General features: G+C 41.9%; 1 protein-coding gene across 2 annotated transcripts in view; it reads left to right on the top strand.

The window, feature by feature from the left end:
* LOC135239562 (synaptic vesicle glycoprotein 2C-like) overlaps positions 1-13241 on the top strand; it is a 49274-nt gene extending 36033 nt beyond the window's left edge. For both annotated transcript variants that reach the window (XM_064308300.1, XM_064308299.1), the window contains exons 8-14: positions 566-676; positions 1132-1220; positions 6064-6228; positions 6878-7011; positions 8773-8976; positions 9404-9563; positions 10145-13241. In XM_064308300.1, coding sequence (XP_064164370.1) covers positions 566-676; positions 1132-1220; positions 6064-6228; positions 6878-7011; positions 8773-8976; positions 9404-9563; positions 10145-10328 — 1047 coding nt within the window. In that variant the 3' untranslated portion in view covers positions 10329-13241. The remainder of the gene's footprint in view (positions 1-565; positions 677-1131; positions 1221-6063; positions 6229-6877; positions 7012-8772; positions 8977-9403; positions 9564-10144) is intronic.
* The last annotated feature ends 2168 nt before the right edge of the window (positions 13242-15409 follow it).

Here is a 15409-nt window from a genome sequence, read left to right as displayed (position 1 = left end):
GAAAGTCGCAAAGGAAAGTATTAGCATAACTAGCAGAGTGATTGTGGGTTGTAGCCATTAAATCTAAAGCTGTATAGGCAATAATTATGTCATGATGCATGAAGCTGTCTCTCCTAGACACGTTTGTCATCTCATGTGTACTGTATTGATAACCTTTTTGAAGCTGACTCAGTGATATATTCATCAGAATATCTATCTCAGGCTAGCTAATGTTCTAAATCTGTTTAGGAAGCCTTTAGTTCAATCACATCAGTCGTTCATTGAATACTATGGGATTTGTTTATCACAAAGGGAAATGGGTCCAATGTGAAACTAAAAATAGCAGGCTGTAGTTCTGGCAACAATGATACAGCTTGGTGAACGATTGTCTGCATCTTCTGGTTACAGATTGTCTTACAGATACTCAGGGTAATATACTGAAACTAAAATGACCCCCCCAGATAATATAACTGGAAGGAATAAACTGATTGGCTTTATCATTTAGAACATACAGGTAGAGTACAACCAAAGAACGAGCTTGTAATGTGGATTTAAACTCACACGGTCTCACATGGTTCCCTCACAGGTGAACAGGATTAAAACCCCGAAGCAGATCGATGAGCTTGTGGAGATGCAGTCAGAGTCTGCTAACCCCGTCTCCAAGGCCTTATTCAGGGTGAAGACTGAGCTCCATGGGGTGGGTCTCCGTGAAGACACTCACTGACACTGTGTCCCGCTCCTGTTCATTCTCTTTACCAGAACCATTCAAAATTAAATAGGTTTAAATGCTCTCCAGCATCCTTTTTTTCAGTGTAAAGATATCATTGATGAAATTGATATTCCAATTGCTTGACAGTTATTCCAGTACTATGCATGTCTAGTTTCAATGTGTATTTGAGAGAATTTGTTTGTGACCAAACTGTCTTTTGATGTAATGGCTTCTGTATGCATGCAGCAATATGTCTAAATGTGGGACAAATGGCTAGTACATTTTGGCCATTAAGAGTATGACCTACTTAAAGATTTGTGAATGGAACAGTTTTCAGACTCTAAAGAAAATGTGTTCTCCATAACTTACCTGGTTAAATAAGTAAATTAATGATAATGACCATTCATACCGCGTACGTTTAACATATTTTTGTCTTTTTGCAGATCTGGTTAACGTTCTTGAGATGTTTCAACTATCCAGTGAGAGATAACACCATCAAACTTGCTATTGTATGGTTTTCTTTGTCTTTTGGGTAAGAACAACTAACAATACGATTATTTATGATGATTATTCGCGTATGTCCTCTTTAGAGGTAATGACTGTTTTGCATATGAACATTAGTGGCTATGCAGATAATATTTTTATTCATTTAGGAATATCAGGAGATTTGCATAAATTGCACTAGAATTTCCAGATTAATTTAACAATTTATGACATCACTTCCCTTTCATTATTGTAGTGAGGGTTAGGATGAAGTGATTCCAAGACATGTAATCACTTCATTTCATTACTATGCCCCAGTTGAATGATATAACTGAATTAGGCAAATTGGGGGATCAATCATGATTTAATGGTAAATTGAGGTATTCAAACCTGAGCTGAAAGAATAAAATTTTAAAGAATTAATTAATTCAGCCTGTGGTTGAATGGCCTTACAGAATTTAATGCCTGGGGAAGCTGGTAATAAAAAACACATAGTCCTGGAAAATATTTGTGGCAAGTGTTTCTCTGTGATAGCATCAGCATAGCCTGTTTGCTGAAAGTGTTATTATAACAGTGGACAGGGGAAGATGTCAGCCTGTTCATCTTTAATGAGCCATTTAACATGTGACAAAGCTCTACGCAAGGTAGACTACAACTACCATGCTCATCTCATCTCAGGCCTGTTAAGTAAGCATGCCATAATATTTTAAAAACAAACTACATTTACAGCGTCAAATTCTACAGTTTAGGATATATTGTCTTCAGTCATGGATTACCTTCAAGGCTCTAACACAATGTGAATCCATATTCCAAAGATAAAATTTTAAACACTATTGATACCCAGCAGGAGTGTCCAGTCTTTGCAGAAAAGGGCCAGTGTAGGTGCAGGTTTTTGTTTTAGCCCAGCACTAAGATTCTAGCTGATTCTACTTATTAGTTAATTAGTTGAATCAGGTGTCACAGTGCTGGGCAAAAACAAAAGCCTTCACACCCCTTTTTTCAGAAAAGATTGGACACCCGTGGTGTAGAGTAGAGGATTAAAGGAACATTGACTCCCCAGCTTTTGCTCAATTTTCCACTTTGTGCCCAAGAAGAGGAATTCCATTGTTCTCTATGCCTGATAAACCAGTTTACAATCTTGTGAAATAATAATTAGCATAGCTTGAAAAGGTATTGCATATCCATATTTATGTGTAACTGTGTGTTTTTCCATTCCACAACCTGGCAGAGCCTTCAGGCTTTTTTTCTTCCTTTTTGCTGAGGATGGCCCTTTTTTCTCTTCCTGCCCTTTGCACGCACATCCTGAATATGACATGCAGCATGATGCATATGGACTTTGTTGCAAAATGTTTTTTCTTTCTTTTACACTTTAGTAAAAAAAAGGAATAAGAAGGGCCTAAACTTCAGAGATGGAACGTGAAACTCAAAGGCTGAAAAATGAGTGGGAAACTGCATTCAGTTCATAAGTGCTTGCAAAAACAAAATACAAATCTGTTTGAACAGATTATGCAGGGAAAGGTGTTCTCAACTCAAGTCAAATATTATGCTGTATTTAGTCATTTTCAGATTTTCAGCATGCAGGTACAAAGATTACAGACACAGAATATAAATGTATCTACACTCATCCTTCTCAGACACTGTTTTTAGCAGATTTACCTTAGAAGCATCCCATAATTCTGTGAGGGAGAAGCAGCTGGGACCAGTAATGTAATATGCAACTTGACTATCTGGAATTGGGCCAGGATTGTCTCAGCTCTGAACCCAATGATACTGGCTCACAGGACTGCTTCACATTAATATTACTTGTGCGACTGTAAATTTCATTCTTCAAGGTGACTAAAATTGTTTTTTACAATGCAGTATTTGTAAAGAGTCGGTAGTAGTGGCGAGCCAGAAATAGTCTCCTCCTCTGGCAGGATTTAGCGTGAATGAGTGTAAAATTGGATTCAGGACTGAGAAGAAGTGTGTGCGGAAGGCTGTGGGGTAGTGGTAAAATTTATGAACCCTCCCTTTTCTGTCCTCATCAACTTTGCATGGCTTATTTCCAGCGGACGCCCGCAGTGCACTCTTTAGTGGGGTGGCGCCGTGGAGCTTAAGATCCGACTTCATCCATGTAAATCCCCGCTGAGCCACGAGAAATAACAGCAAGAGATAACCTTTGAGAGTTAGCGCATGCGACGGGCGCTTCCCTTGTTTAACGCCAGGGGTCCGGATCTTAAGACTCACTGTGTGCTCTGCTTACGCGTCACCAGCCCTGCCCAGCACGACCTTCGCGCGTACTAGCAGCACCGACCCAATACCACGAATCACTGAGCCTGGGTAGGAGTGACACGCACACGCAAGCCCTGCCCCCTAACACGCCCACGCCCACCCCCAGAGAGGCAGAACACAGTCAATTAAACCGCAAGCAGATGTCTAATTTGTGTATCCAGTGTAATTCCCTGGAATTAATTATGTTCTGGTGTCGGCCACCTGCGTTACCGTCCCAGGATGGCTGGACCGCCGTGATTAAATAAAACCTAAATCGGGACTTTGGTTCCTGTTCGTTGTCCAATGCCAGCCTGGTGCACCTCTGCCACGCACTCCGGAACGGCGTCTTTATGTAAGCAGTGAGCCGTTGGTAGTGATTAGATGCATAGTGGAGTCATTATGGCTAGCTCATCACTTTAGCTGGTTTCGCATTTTAATCACCCTTAGTCGAGTAAAAACTTGACATTTCAAGCATCAGTTTGAATGTTTGCAGATTCTGATTCTGTGCATTCAGCCCGGTCAGACTGTTCTTTGTCTGACTGGCTGAATGCACAGAATTATGATCTGCAAAATCAAGCAAAATCCATACAGCATGAGAGGGAGCAAGTGTAGCATAAACTGCTAAAACATGTAATCGATGCATATACAGAAAATAGGGGAATGTGCACCGCTGACAGATGTGTTAAAAGGATTCTTCTACCAATGAGAAGACACTCACCAGTTTAGATCATGCTGAAATTTTAATAATAATTTAATTTAATAATTTTAATAATTGCATTCAAGAACAGTTGCCCTTCACGTTCCGTGCATTGCTTATCCGTATGCCAATGAAAGGAGGCAGAATAAAGAGAATTCTCACCGTAGCGAATTGACCAATCAGACGTACTGGCATGCAGTTATGTGCTTATTCGTGACAAGGTAAGGCCTCAGGCCACAGTTTTCCCGTGCGATCCGTCTGTCCCCAGGAACTATATTAAAAACCAGGGGAGCGGACGCTCTGTCCGCTCGGCTGGAGTCTGGGGACGCTATCAGCCCATCGCACATCCTGTTTATCCTCCCGCCTGTTGCTATGAAGACGCGTGCCTGGCCCGTATCGACGTGTTTTCATCTCGGCATCAAAAGGGCCCCCGCCAATGAGACCGATCTCGTTGTGCACGCCGGCGAGCCGTGGGTGGCTTTTTAAATGTAATAACTTTAACTGTAGCCGAAGGCAAAGAGCCGTTAAAGCATGTAATTATGCCGGGCAGGCATGCGGAGGGGTCTACGAGAGAGTAAAAGCCAGGAGTAGATGTAGTGGATTTAAAGCGTCATAATGTAAATACAATAACGCACAACGTGACGAAGTTTTGAATGAAAACATGATTTTATCACCATTATAGTGACATCGTGTGTGTTGCTTTGCTTTGATAACTTTTAATTATGCTGCCCCATCACATCATTAATGTGAAGCCATGCCTTACTGGAAGTTTCCTTATCTCTCTATGTAGCAGCAGTGCATAACTGCTACTCATTAAGCCAGTGTTGGCTAATAAGTACTCTCGAGGACAGTCATTTTTTGCGAAAGAGCACCAGCTGCTTACTGGTTTTTTGGTGCATGAAATTATATCCCTGATTATGATTATTTCTGCTGTTTATGTTTGACCCCAAGATTTTGGTAAATATCATGACACCTAGCGTGAGACTCTTTTGTAGAGAGAGAGGCTTTAGGCACCAGGTGTACTGTCTCTGTGTTTCTTCCAGTGGTTTTTCATGCAAATGCATGATGGGCAGAGCCTCTTTGATGTGTGATTGTGCTGCAGGTGTGTGGTGGGTTGAGTACGGGCTTCGCTGTCCATGGAACTGAACTGGCAGTGCCCATCCACCCTCGTCCTTGCCAAATGGTTCTGGCCTTGTGCCTGATCATTTGTTTTATCTTTCATCTTGCGGTTGCATACTGTAACTCACACATTAATGGTGTGAAATTTTTGCATGGTTAAATTCAGCTTCCTCTGTTCCATACTGGGGCAAATAATTCATTTGTTTCCAGGTGGTAGCAAAAAATCAGCAGAAAGGAGAAAACATCTTTCGTTCCTCCTCAACACTGGCAGCTACACCTTATCCCTGCCAGGAACAGTCTGGCCGTTCTGGTCCTAGTCCTGAGAGAGTTACGTTTTTGTTGCCCAGGTTGTTTTGCCATAGGGGTGAAGCAGGAGCATTTAAAACTAACATATCTTGCTTGTATTGATAGCTGACAACAAATTTTTTAATTAAACATAATTTTTTAATTTTCATGTTACTTGTTTTATAGTTATTGCTGTTTTTCTACGAAATAAGCCACTTTGGATAAAACTACTACATTGAAAAGAAGAATAATTCAGTAATTTTTCATTACAGTATCACAGCTCATGCTGTATCATTAATGTATTATATTTTATTATGTATATTGCTTTAACATCATGCAAATTCATACAGTGCATTGGACATGTGTTACCAAAAGTTCTGTGCATATTTATGCCTTATATCAGGAAATACTGTCCATAATCATTGTCTTTGATCAGTGAGACTTAATCCTCCAAATGTTATGACATCATAATCACAAATGCTGCCCCACACTTGACAGTGACATCATTTCCCTTTCCTGTTTTGTCATGACATGCGTACAGGTACTACGGACTCTCAGTTTGGTTCCCTGATGTCATCAAGCACCTTCAGGCAGACGAGTATGCCTCCAGGGTCAAGATGCACAACAATGAGCGTATCGAGGACTTTACTTTCAACTTCACCCTGGAGAACCAGATCCACACCAACGGAGTGTTCATCAATGACAGGTACCCCCTCTGTTATCTCTGCCCCATCCAGGAAAAAAAAATGTTCATCTTCCTCACCCTTCTCTTCAGTTTCTGCCTTTTTGGTCCAAAACAATTGTGGTTTATATTCAGCATTTAAGCTATACCTCTGTCTGAATATATGCATGCATTCAACAATTATAGAAAATAAAGGTACACATAGAAGATGTATGTGCCCATCGTGTGTGGAGAACAATGTATGCTTGTTGTTTACAGTAAATAGATTATGGACATGATGTTAGATTGCTAAATGCAAAGAGTAGCTTCATTTGAAGAATTTAATCAGATATATATATGTGGTATTGGTGGGTATTTTGGGACATCAAATATACCAGAGCATTGTTTAGACAATAAATAAAACAGAGAAATATTTATTCTACCTAACCTCTGGAATCTTGACAAAGACTAAATTCTGCTTGGCAAATATAAGCCCCCTGCAAGAACACGTCAGTTACGTAGTATCTATGATACATAAACAGATTCAATGGCCAAGCAGAAGCAAACAAAGTGCCTGAGTGTGCAGTAGACATGAAAGCATCCACGTTTCGGGAATAAGGGTATGCTCTTGCCATGACCTTTGTACAAACTCTTCTGCTTCTTGGGCCTGTCTAACTCACACCCTTCTGTGCAGATTCATCCACATGAAGCTCAGGTCGGTTACCTTCATCAACTCCACCTTCCAGGACTGCTACTTTGAAGATGTCACGTCAGTGGGCTCCTTTTTCAGGAACTGCACGTTCATCGAAGCCTTTTTCTACAACACTGGTGAGTCCATGGAACGTATTCCTCTCTCCAGACATCTCATTGTACTTTAATGACTTTGCTTTCCCTCGGTGTGTTCAATGTAGTGTGGGATGCTGGGTTGCTTATTTTATATCCTTGAACTCAGTTCACGCTCTCCCCTCTGCAATGATCCAAACTCTGTTCTTCTGAGCCCACCATTTGGGGGGGGGGGGGGGGCTAGCAGATGGTGTGAAAATATCCGTAGGGGATTTGTTGCAGTTAATTTGAAGGTATTGTCTCCGCTTTGTAAAAATTAAACACAATTCTTGTACCATGCCGGAAGTGGCCCATATCCTGAAAGAATGTTGAGCTTAAAACAAAAGCACAGAATTCAACATTTGGTATTTAGGTAATGTGTAAGTAACAAGACAATAGTCTTGACATACAGCACAGAGTGAAAAAGAGCTTTATTTTTTTACATGAGTTTCTTTAATTAGCATTGATAGGAACTTTGCCAGTTAATCCATACCTTATGGCAGGAGAGACCAGTGTGGTGAGGGGGAACATGGCCTCTTATTCTACTCCCAACATAATTAACAACAGCTGGAGAACCAGAGGCTGCTTGGAGGGTTTCTACCTCCTTCGTGTTTGTGGAGATGAGGCAGCTTTTTTTTTGTTTGAATCCTGAATTCTCTGCTTCTCTTTAGTGCATAAAAACAAAGTAAAGCGAATAAACAAACTGTATTGAGCACTCATTTATCTCCTCTACCTCAACAGTCAAAAAACTGCACAAACTGTGCCTAATTACAGCATCAGTCTGTCGAGCTCTGTCCTCGTCCAGGAGACAGGCGGCTAAACTCAAAGTCACCGGGCCTCACTTCAGTACGAAAAATTGAACAGAGTGGGGGAATGATTTAATATGTCCAAGAACCATGTAGTGCAGGGTGACTGTACAGAGAAAGCAATGTGCTGCTGGGGGGGAGGGGGAGGAGTTGACGGTCTGGAGATGGACGCATTGCTGACGGTGGAGAAGACGTAGGCGTCTCTGTCCGGGTCTCTGGGGGCTGTAGGGGCGCCCAGGGGTTTTTTTTTTGCTGACGTAGTTTGAAGGGCCGTCCCGGGGCGGGGGAAAATGCAGGAAGCGAGCCGCAGGTGCGCGGGGCTGGCAGGGCCTCCTGGGAAACGGCCGCCTCCGGGTCCGCGTTTCCACGGTTCCGGCGGGACGGGAGGAAAGGACGGAGCGGCTTTTCCGTAAATACGCTGGCTCTCTTTCCCCTTGGCTTCCGTGGGACTCGCCCCCCTCAGGCCTGCACTTTACCCGGTCCGGTCCTGCCCAGCCCTCCTGGCACCGACGTGGCAGACTGGCAGGCAGGCAGGCAGCGTTTGCGAGAGAGCCGACTGCCGCCCGGGCTGTGGTTCCCAACACGCAAGCAGCACGTCTGCTCGTGGAGTAAAAGGCTGAGGTGCGAAGAACACGCAGTGCAGAGAGAAGGCCCAAAACTCTGATAAAAAGAGAAAAAAAACTGATCAAAAGGTTTCAAAAGGAGAAAAGGTTTCTCAAAAAAATCTTAAAGCAGTTAAGGTATAGCGCGGCGGTGCAGAATGATAGTGTCAGAACTCATGGTCTCTGCCATAAAAACTGTACACCCAGAAAAAGGTCTTTCTTTCAGTTGGAAACTCCAGGTTGGAAACAAAAAGGTTTTTAAAAATGGGGTTATGAAAAATAAAGCTCAGCTGTGTCAAACATTTGCTTGTTTGGGTTTCCAAAGCCAATCCCCCTCTGTCTTTTCCTTTGGGCCACAGATATCGATGACTCCAAACTGATCGACACGCAGGTGATAAACAGCTCCTTCCACCACAACAAGACGGGGTGTCAGATGACATTCGACGACGACTACAGTGCCTACTGGGTGTACTTCGTCAACTTCCTGGGGACACTGGCTGTCTTGCCGGGGAACATAGTTTCTGCATTGCTCATGGACAAAATAGGGCGCCTGACAATGTTAGGTAAGGCAGCAATTTTTAGGTATTAGGCACAGAGGAATTATGAATTTCCTGTATGTTGGCATGTATACAATCAATATTTGTCCTGAACTTTGTCCTGTCCTGTTAAAAGCAAATGATCTATTCATAGGCATGAACATTAACATAAAAATGAAACAAATATTAAAGCCTGAAATTTATTGATAGTAAATTTTTGGGACAAATGTTGATTGAATCCTGACCTCCGTATTTGTGTCTAGGAAATAGACTTCCCCCCCACAAGAAGGAAGGATGTGCCTTATCTGATGTGCTAAATCTGTTTCCTTCTCTGACAAACAAAATGGCACATAGAGAAGCAAGGGTTTTAACACCTCCTGAAAAGTCTCGCTGATGACAGAGGCCACTACAGCCATTCACTTGTGTAAGTGCTGTCTGTCCGTGCTGTCTCCAGGCGGGTCCATGGTGCTGTCAGGGATCAGCTGTTTCTTCCTGTGGTTTGGGACCAGCGAGGCCATGATGATCGGCATGCTGTGCCTGTACAATGGCCTGAGCATCTCTGCCTGGAACTCCCTGGACGTGGTCACCGTGGAGCTCTACCCCACGGACAGGAGGTACTCAACACGCTGAACGCAGCCACTACACGTGTGTGTGGCGTTCGCTGATATGCCCCTCGGCTTCCCCGAAGACATGTTTGAACTTGCTTAGAGGATTGTGGGCTAATGATCCTGATCGTTCCTGTTCGGATTTTACTGCTTCCTGCTACAGAGTACCTCAGTTTCTTACAGATCCATGTAATTTGCCATTAATAAAATCATGTGCTTAATGTCACTTAATGTGATGTAACATAACAATAATTTCATTTGCAATTTTAGTCAAAAGCAGAGCTCAAAACAAAGGAGGTTAATTCATTTAAGGCCAGTCCCCAGAAATCCTTCACTACACAGGGGAGTGTAGCTCACATTTCGGGCGGCAGTGTAGTATAATGGGTAAGGAACTGGTCTTGTAACCTAAAGGTCACAGGTTCGATTCCCAGGTAGGACACTTAACCAGCCTCGCTTCAGTATATATCCAGCTGTATAAATGAATGCAGTGTAAATTCTATGTAAACAAAAAAATAGTTGTGTAAGTCGGGATAAGAGCATCTGCTAAATGCCTGTAATGTAATGTCTCTCTCTCTCTCTCTCTCCTCCAGGGGTACAGGGTTTGGATTCTGTAACTCGATGTGTAAGCTGGCGGCGGTGCTGGGCAACCTGATTTTCGGATCTCTAGTGGGCATCACGAAAGCCATCCCCATCCTGCTAGCCTCCACGGTCCTGGTGTGTGGGGGGCTGGTGGGGTTGCGGCTACCGGACACCAGGTCCAACGTCCTCATGTAACCCCTCCGGGTACACAGGGTGCAAAAGACTCAGACCACACTTTTTTTTTTTTTACGTTTGCCAATTTGCTTTATCATTACGACCTCAAAGCCATTAAGCCTAGCCATATGTCGATGAGTGAATCAGGCCAAGACAAAGTGGCAGGGTAATTCTGAGTCAGACACTTCACTGAGTCAAGTCCCGTAATGTGAGATATGAGTCAGCGGTGGTGAAATATCTGATTCCAAACAGTTTTTTTTTTTACTGGAAAAACTGCTGGTACATCAGATTATTAATATAATAATCTCCACCCATCAGAGATGACCAGCTGGAGGGGGGAGATAAAAATGCAGGCTAACAGGGGAGCTTGCCTTAAGAGCAGAATGACACATCTCATGCTTCAGTCTGACAGCAGTGTGATTTATGTCTGATTAAATATGATTACTAGCTCTGTGTTACTGGATATATTCTGCTATAGACAGAATGATAATAATCCCCATTACCGTTCTAGTTGCACAGTGACAATGATTGCATTATGGAATTATGTTGTTTTTATGTTTTTTCAATTAATTTTAACTGTTAGAGTAAGCAAGTAATTTATTTGTTGCAGAGTGCTTTTTTGTTTAGCCTTTTTAGATATTGCCACAGCATTTAATGGAATTTGTTCAATAGTGTTTAAAGTGTGGATTTCTGAGCCTTCTGCACCCATTTCAGTTCTGAGAATATAAAGGCCATAGAAAAATATGAATAGTAATAATTATTGTTGTGCAAGTGACTTTATTGGCAATCACATTTCTAAATGAAAAAAAAGCTATCAGTTTACATTTTCTGCTTTTCAACCAAAAGTTAGCAGAAATCTGAATACACGTTAAAAGTAGTGTATTATAATTATCTTTAAGGCTAATGTAATATATCCAAGTTCAACATTAAGTGCTTTTGATTTGAGTTGTGTTACTTTTGATTTGCTAATACCGTGTAAGGAATTCACATCATGCAATTGCCTTTCAGAGTTGCTTGCCATACTGCTTTTGAGTGTGCGTTCTTTAAAAATAATACTCAATGGCCTTTTTGAATGTTGTGCCTCTCCTGATCTTCTGTCCAGCATATTGTTATTGGAAGTAGCCCTCCATGGTAGTCTGTCTTGGTGCTTTTCTTTTATTCATTCTCAGTCCATGCTACGTTAACGTTGGTGATAGCTCTGGTGTGCATGTGTGTGCAGACAGCTTGGTTTGGGACCTGAAGTGAATGACTGCTCTCATACAGTGTGCAGTTTTAAATTTAGCAAGGCCTAACTGAACAGATGGAGGTATTTTCTGCACTATTCCAGTGTGACAGCATGCGAAACGTATAATGCAAGTTGGTTAAATGACAGCTCTTGGTTGAAGTTTTTCCAGCAATACTACTGTAAAAAAAAAGTAAGTGTTGTAAGAGATTTAGACTTTTTTTGGGGAAATATAGGTACGCTCAGAAGTATAAACTACAGTAGCTACATCTAGTTTTTATTTTGAAACCGGGACTCTTCTTTTTGAAGCAGGGACTTTTTGTACGGCAAAAATTTAATAATTTATTCCGTACATTACGAACCATTTAATGCACTGCTCCCATGCCTTCTCTGCTCATTAACTCAATAGTGTGCATTTTAATCTCACAAAATGCTTGGCAGATATCACAATCCATTTGAATTCTCTCAGCCAGTCGGGTATATGTGCTGTTGCCTTCTGATTAAAAAATAAATTCATCATAGACCCCATTTGTAGGCTTTACCTCTCTGCCACAGTATTACCTTTATGGAGCTGGTCTATACATCACGTTAATTGCTCCTCTATCCACCAGGTTGTTTGTAGTTTCTTGTTTAATAGAATTGTAAGCCCTCTTTTTGTGATTAAGCCTGCTATCTATCCATTTGTTTTTTAACACTTTTGTAAAGGACTCATTGTCAGACGTATAATAAGCAGTAAATGTATGTATAAATGTTAATATTTTGGACATTTGAACCATGTAGTTTGCTGATTTTTAGTTGTTTGATGATATGTGTGCAAATCCTCCACAACCCTGTGTTGGTCAAAAGTAAGCTTGATATAGTTAGAGCTCTTGATTTGCTAGCGAAAAAAGCCATTCTTTTTTAGGCCTGATTAACGTCAATCCTAAGTACACCTCAGTGATAAGGGATAGATAAAATACATATCATTAAAAGATTATGGCAGTACCTTTGTTTTGGTGTTTTGGGTTGTATGCCCTAATATGGCCGGTCAACTGAACTGTGGCAGCATAACTTGCCTTTCTCATTTTAGTGGGGAAAGAATGTTAATTTGCATTTGTGTGTGTGTGCGTGTGTGTGTGTGTATGTGTGTCCGTGTGTGTGTGCGCGTGTGTAAATACTGTATATATTATTAGATGTTGATTTCATTTTGTTCATGTACACCTTTGATTTACTGCCATGTTTCATGGCTGGCTCCTGGGCTTGTGGCAGCATGCGCAGCTCCAGTGTCGGCACTGTTCCCTCCGTGTTCACTACTCTCTGTGTCCAAGACAAGCGCAAGTAAACACACTCTGCTACTACACGGGATAAAAAGCAAACTTGCATGTATGTACTGAAGTCTTTGGGTTTGTGTTCAGCTTTGTGTTCTCCGGTTCTTCTGACAGAAATTTCGAAAAGAAAAAAAATGCGAATGTACCATTCTTGTGAGCTCCTTAGTGTGAGGTGGTTGGTGAGGTTTGTTTTGAGTTTCCAGTCATCGTGCAAGGGCATGCCAATCATCAGAAGGCTTTGTGGGCAATGCAGTTCTATACTTTATGTGAAGGTGTGCATAAAAGAGTATATCTGCCAAATAACTGTCTGACATTTTCAAGAGAGAAAGTGATAAGTGTGGTATAAAATGTATAGATGTGGATGCTGCTGAGCTCCACGTGTATTGAATAAAGTTATGTTCTCTATATATGTGTGGTGTGTGTTATTTATCTGTCTTTATTCTGTTTGTCAGTATACACACATGTATGTTACTCTCTGAAACATGTCTTTTAGGGTAATTAACCACGTGCAGCTAATGCTACTGATTCCAACTGAGAATTGAACTGGTATGCATATGTAATTAATGAATTTGCATTTAATTTTCATTTTTTACCAACAATATCGCCATCTTGTGGTGGATCATATTAAGTTCAATTCATTGTACTTCTCACTCGTTCTTTACATCATGGGAAATCACACTGTAACAGTGTTCAATTAGGGATTTGGGTTAGAGAAAGTTCTGAAAGTCCTAACTTGTATGTTAGTTTAACCACAACAAAAAGAAAATATAAGGGGAAAGTATTTTTATCAAAGGAACACAGTTTTTAGAGCTTTTTGCGCAGGAAATTTTACGAGAGAAGAGGCAAACATGGCGCACTCCTACTTGCTAATATGCTACTGGACTTATAACTGACTAATGACATGAGAAGGATAAAGATAGAAGGATATGTGTGATAAGAGCCATCCTAGATTGGGAGTACTCTGCGTAGTAGTGATAAAGTTAATCCAGGTACAATAAACAAGGTATGTTTTTTCAGGCTGCGGCAGAAAAATGGCAGGGACTGAGTGGTTTGTAGAGGAATGGGGAGTTCGTTCCACCACTGGGGAGCTACAGTTGAAGAAGCTCCATGGTCGGGACGAGCGAGAACTGTTCACCCAGATAGCAGGAGGCGAAAGCAGCCCTGCTGCAGCAGAACGGAGTGGCCATGCTGGTGGGTGCGGTCGAATCATGTCCTGTACATAGGAGGGGCCTGTCCTGTTGGCTGCAGTGTAGGCCAGAGTCAGGACTTTCAACATGACCCTGGCTGCAACCGGTAGTCAGTGAAGTTATTTCAGCAGGAGAGTGACATGGGAGAACTTTGGAAGGTTTGAAGACTCCTCATGAAGTCTGGCAGCGGTGTTCTGAATCAGCTGTAGTGGCTGTATGGCACAGGCTGGTAGACTATGCTATTACAGAACAATATAAACCACAGAGGGCTGCTCTGTGCTTTATCCACATTTCCATATTAATTGAATCTTCCCTGTAAACAGTAAAAAAAGAAACACAGTTGAATGTGGCAGGTCTATTTCACAATGTGAATTACGGTGTAAGACCTCTCAAAACCCTGTGCATCACATGGTGACATCACCAAGCATTATCATTCATGTGAAACATGGAAGCTTGGCCTATTTAATATATATATTTCAGTATAAATGCATGCTCTCACTGAAACAACATCTAGATGATTATGACATATATATATTTGACAGTGATGAACTGGTATAGGAAGTGAATTTTGTTTTGTCATATAAAGAGCAGTGACTGATCATTGGCTTGGCCCATCAGCAGACACCAGGAGGGGCAGACATTTAAAATTAAAGATATTCATTATATGTATTTATGAATGCTCTTGTTAAAAAATTTCTATTCTCAAATAAATTTTATTCATAGCGTGGCAAATATGCTTCTCCCTTGTGTAGCGGTGTTCCCGGCATCTGGAATCCATGAAATCTGCCTCTTGTTTATCCAGAGTTCTGACGCTCACTCATTTTTTCCATCTTTTATCTCTCCCTCCATCCCTCGCACTCCTCCTCCACCAGACGGGTAGGTACGCCCGTGCCATTTCCTGGTCGTCTCTGTGGCCGCTGCCTCTCTGATCCCCCACAGTGACGGTGGGACCTGCCGGTGATGGTGATCACAGCTGGCATCCACAATGTCTGGATGGCAGGTGCGAGGCCCTTCTGTCGGCTGCCATGGCGACACTCTGCTCATTAACCCGAGTCCTGCTTTGATCCTGACAGGGACACAGGCCTTAAGGTATTTCCACAGCACCTGCAGGGGTTTTATGGTGCCAAATGTCTTTTTACGATGACCACTACTACTAGTAATGCTGCTACTACTACCACTACTACTGCTACTGCTACTGCTATTATTAGTACTGCCACCACTACTACTACTATTACTGATGCCACTACGACTACTATTACTGCTACTACTACTACCACTACCACTACTACTACCACTACTACTACTATTACTGCTGCCACTACGACTACTATTACTGCTACTACTACTACCACTACCACTACTACTACCACTACTACTACTATTACT

The sequence above is a fragment of the Anguilla rostrata genome, chromosome 14 (genome assembly GCF_018555375.3).
Source record: "Anguilla rostrata isolate EN2019 chromosome 14, ASM1855537v3, whole genome shotgun sequence".
Lineage (NCBI taxonomy): Eukaryota > Metazoa > Chordata > Actinopteri > Anguilliformes > Anguillidae > Anguilla > Anguilla rostrata.
Note: the sequence above shows the minus strand (reverse complement) of the source record. Positions and strands in the feature narration are given on the sequence as shown.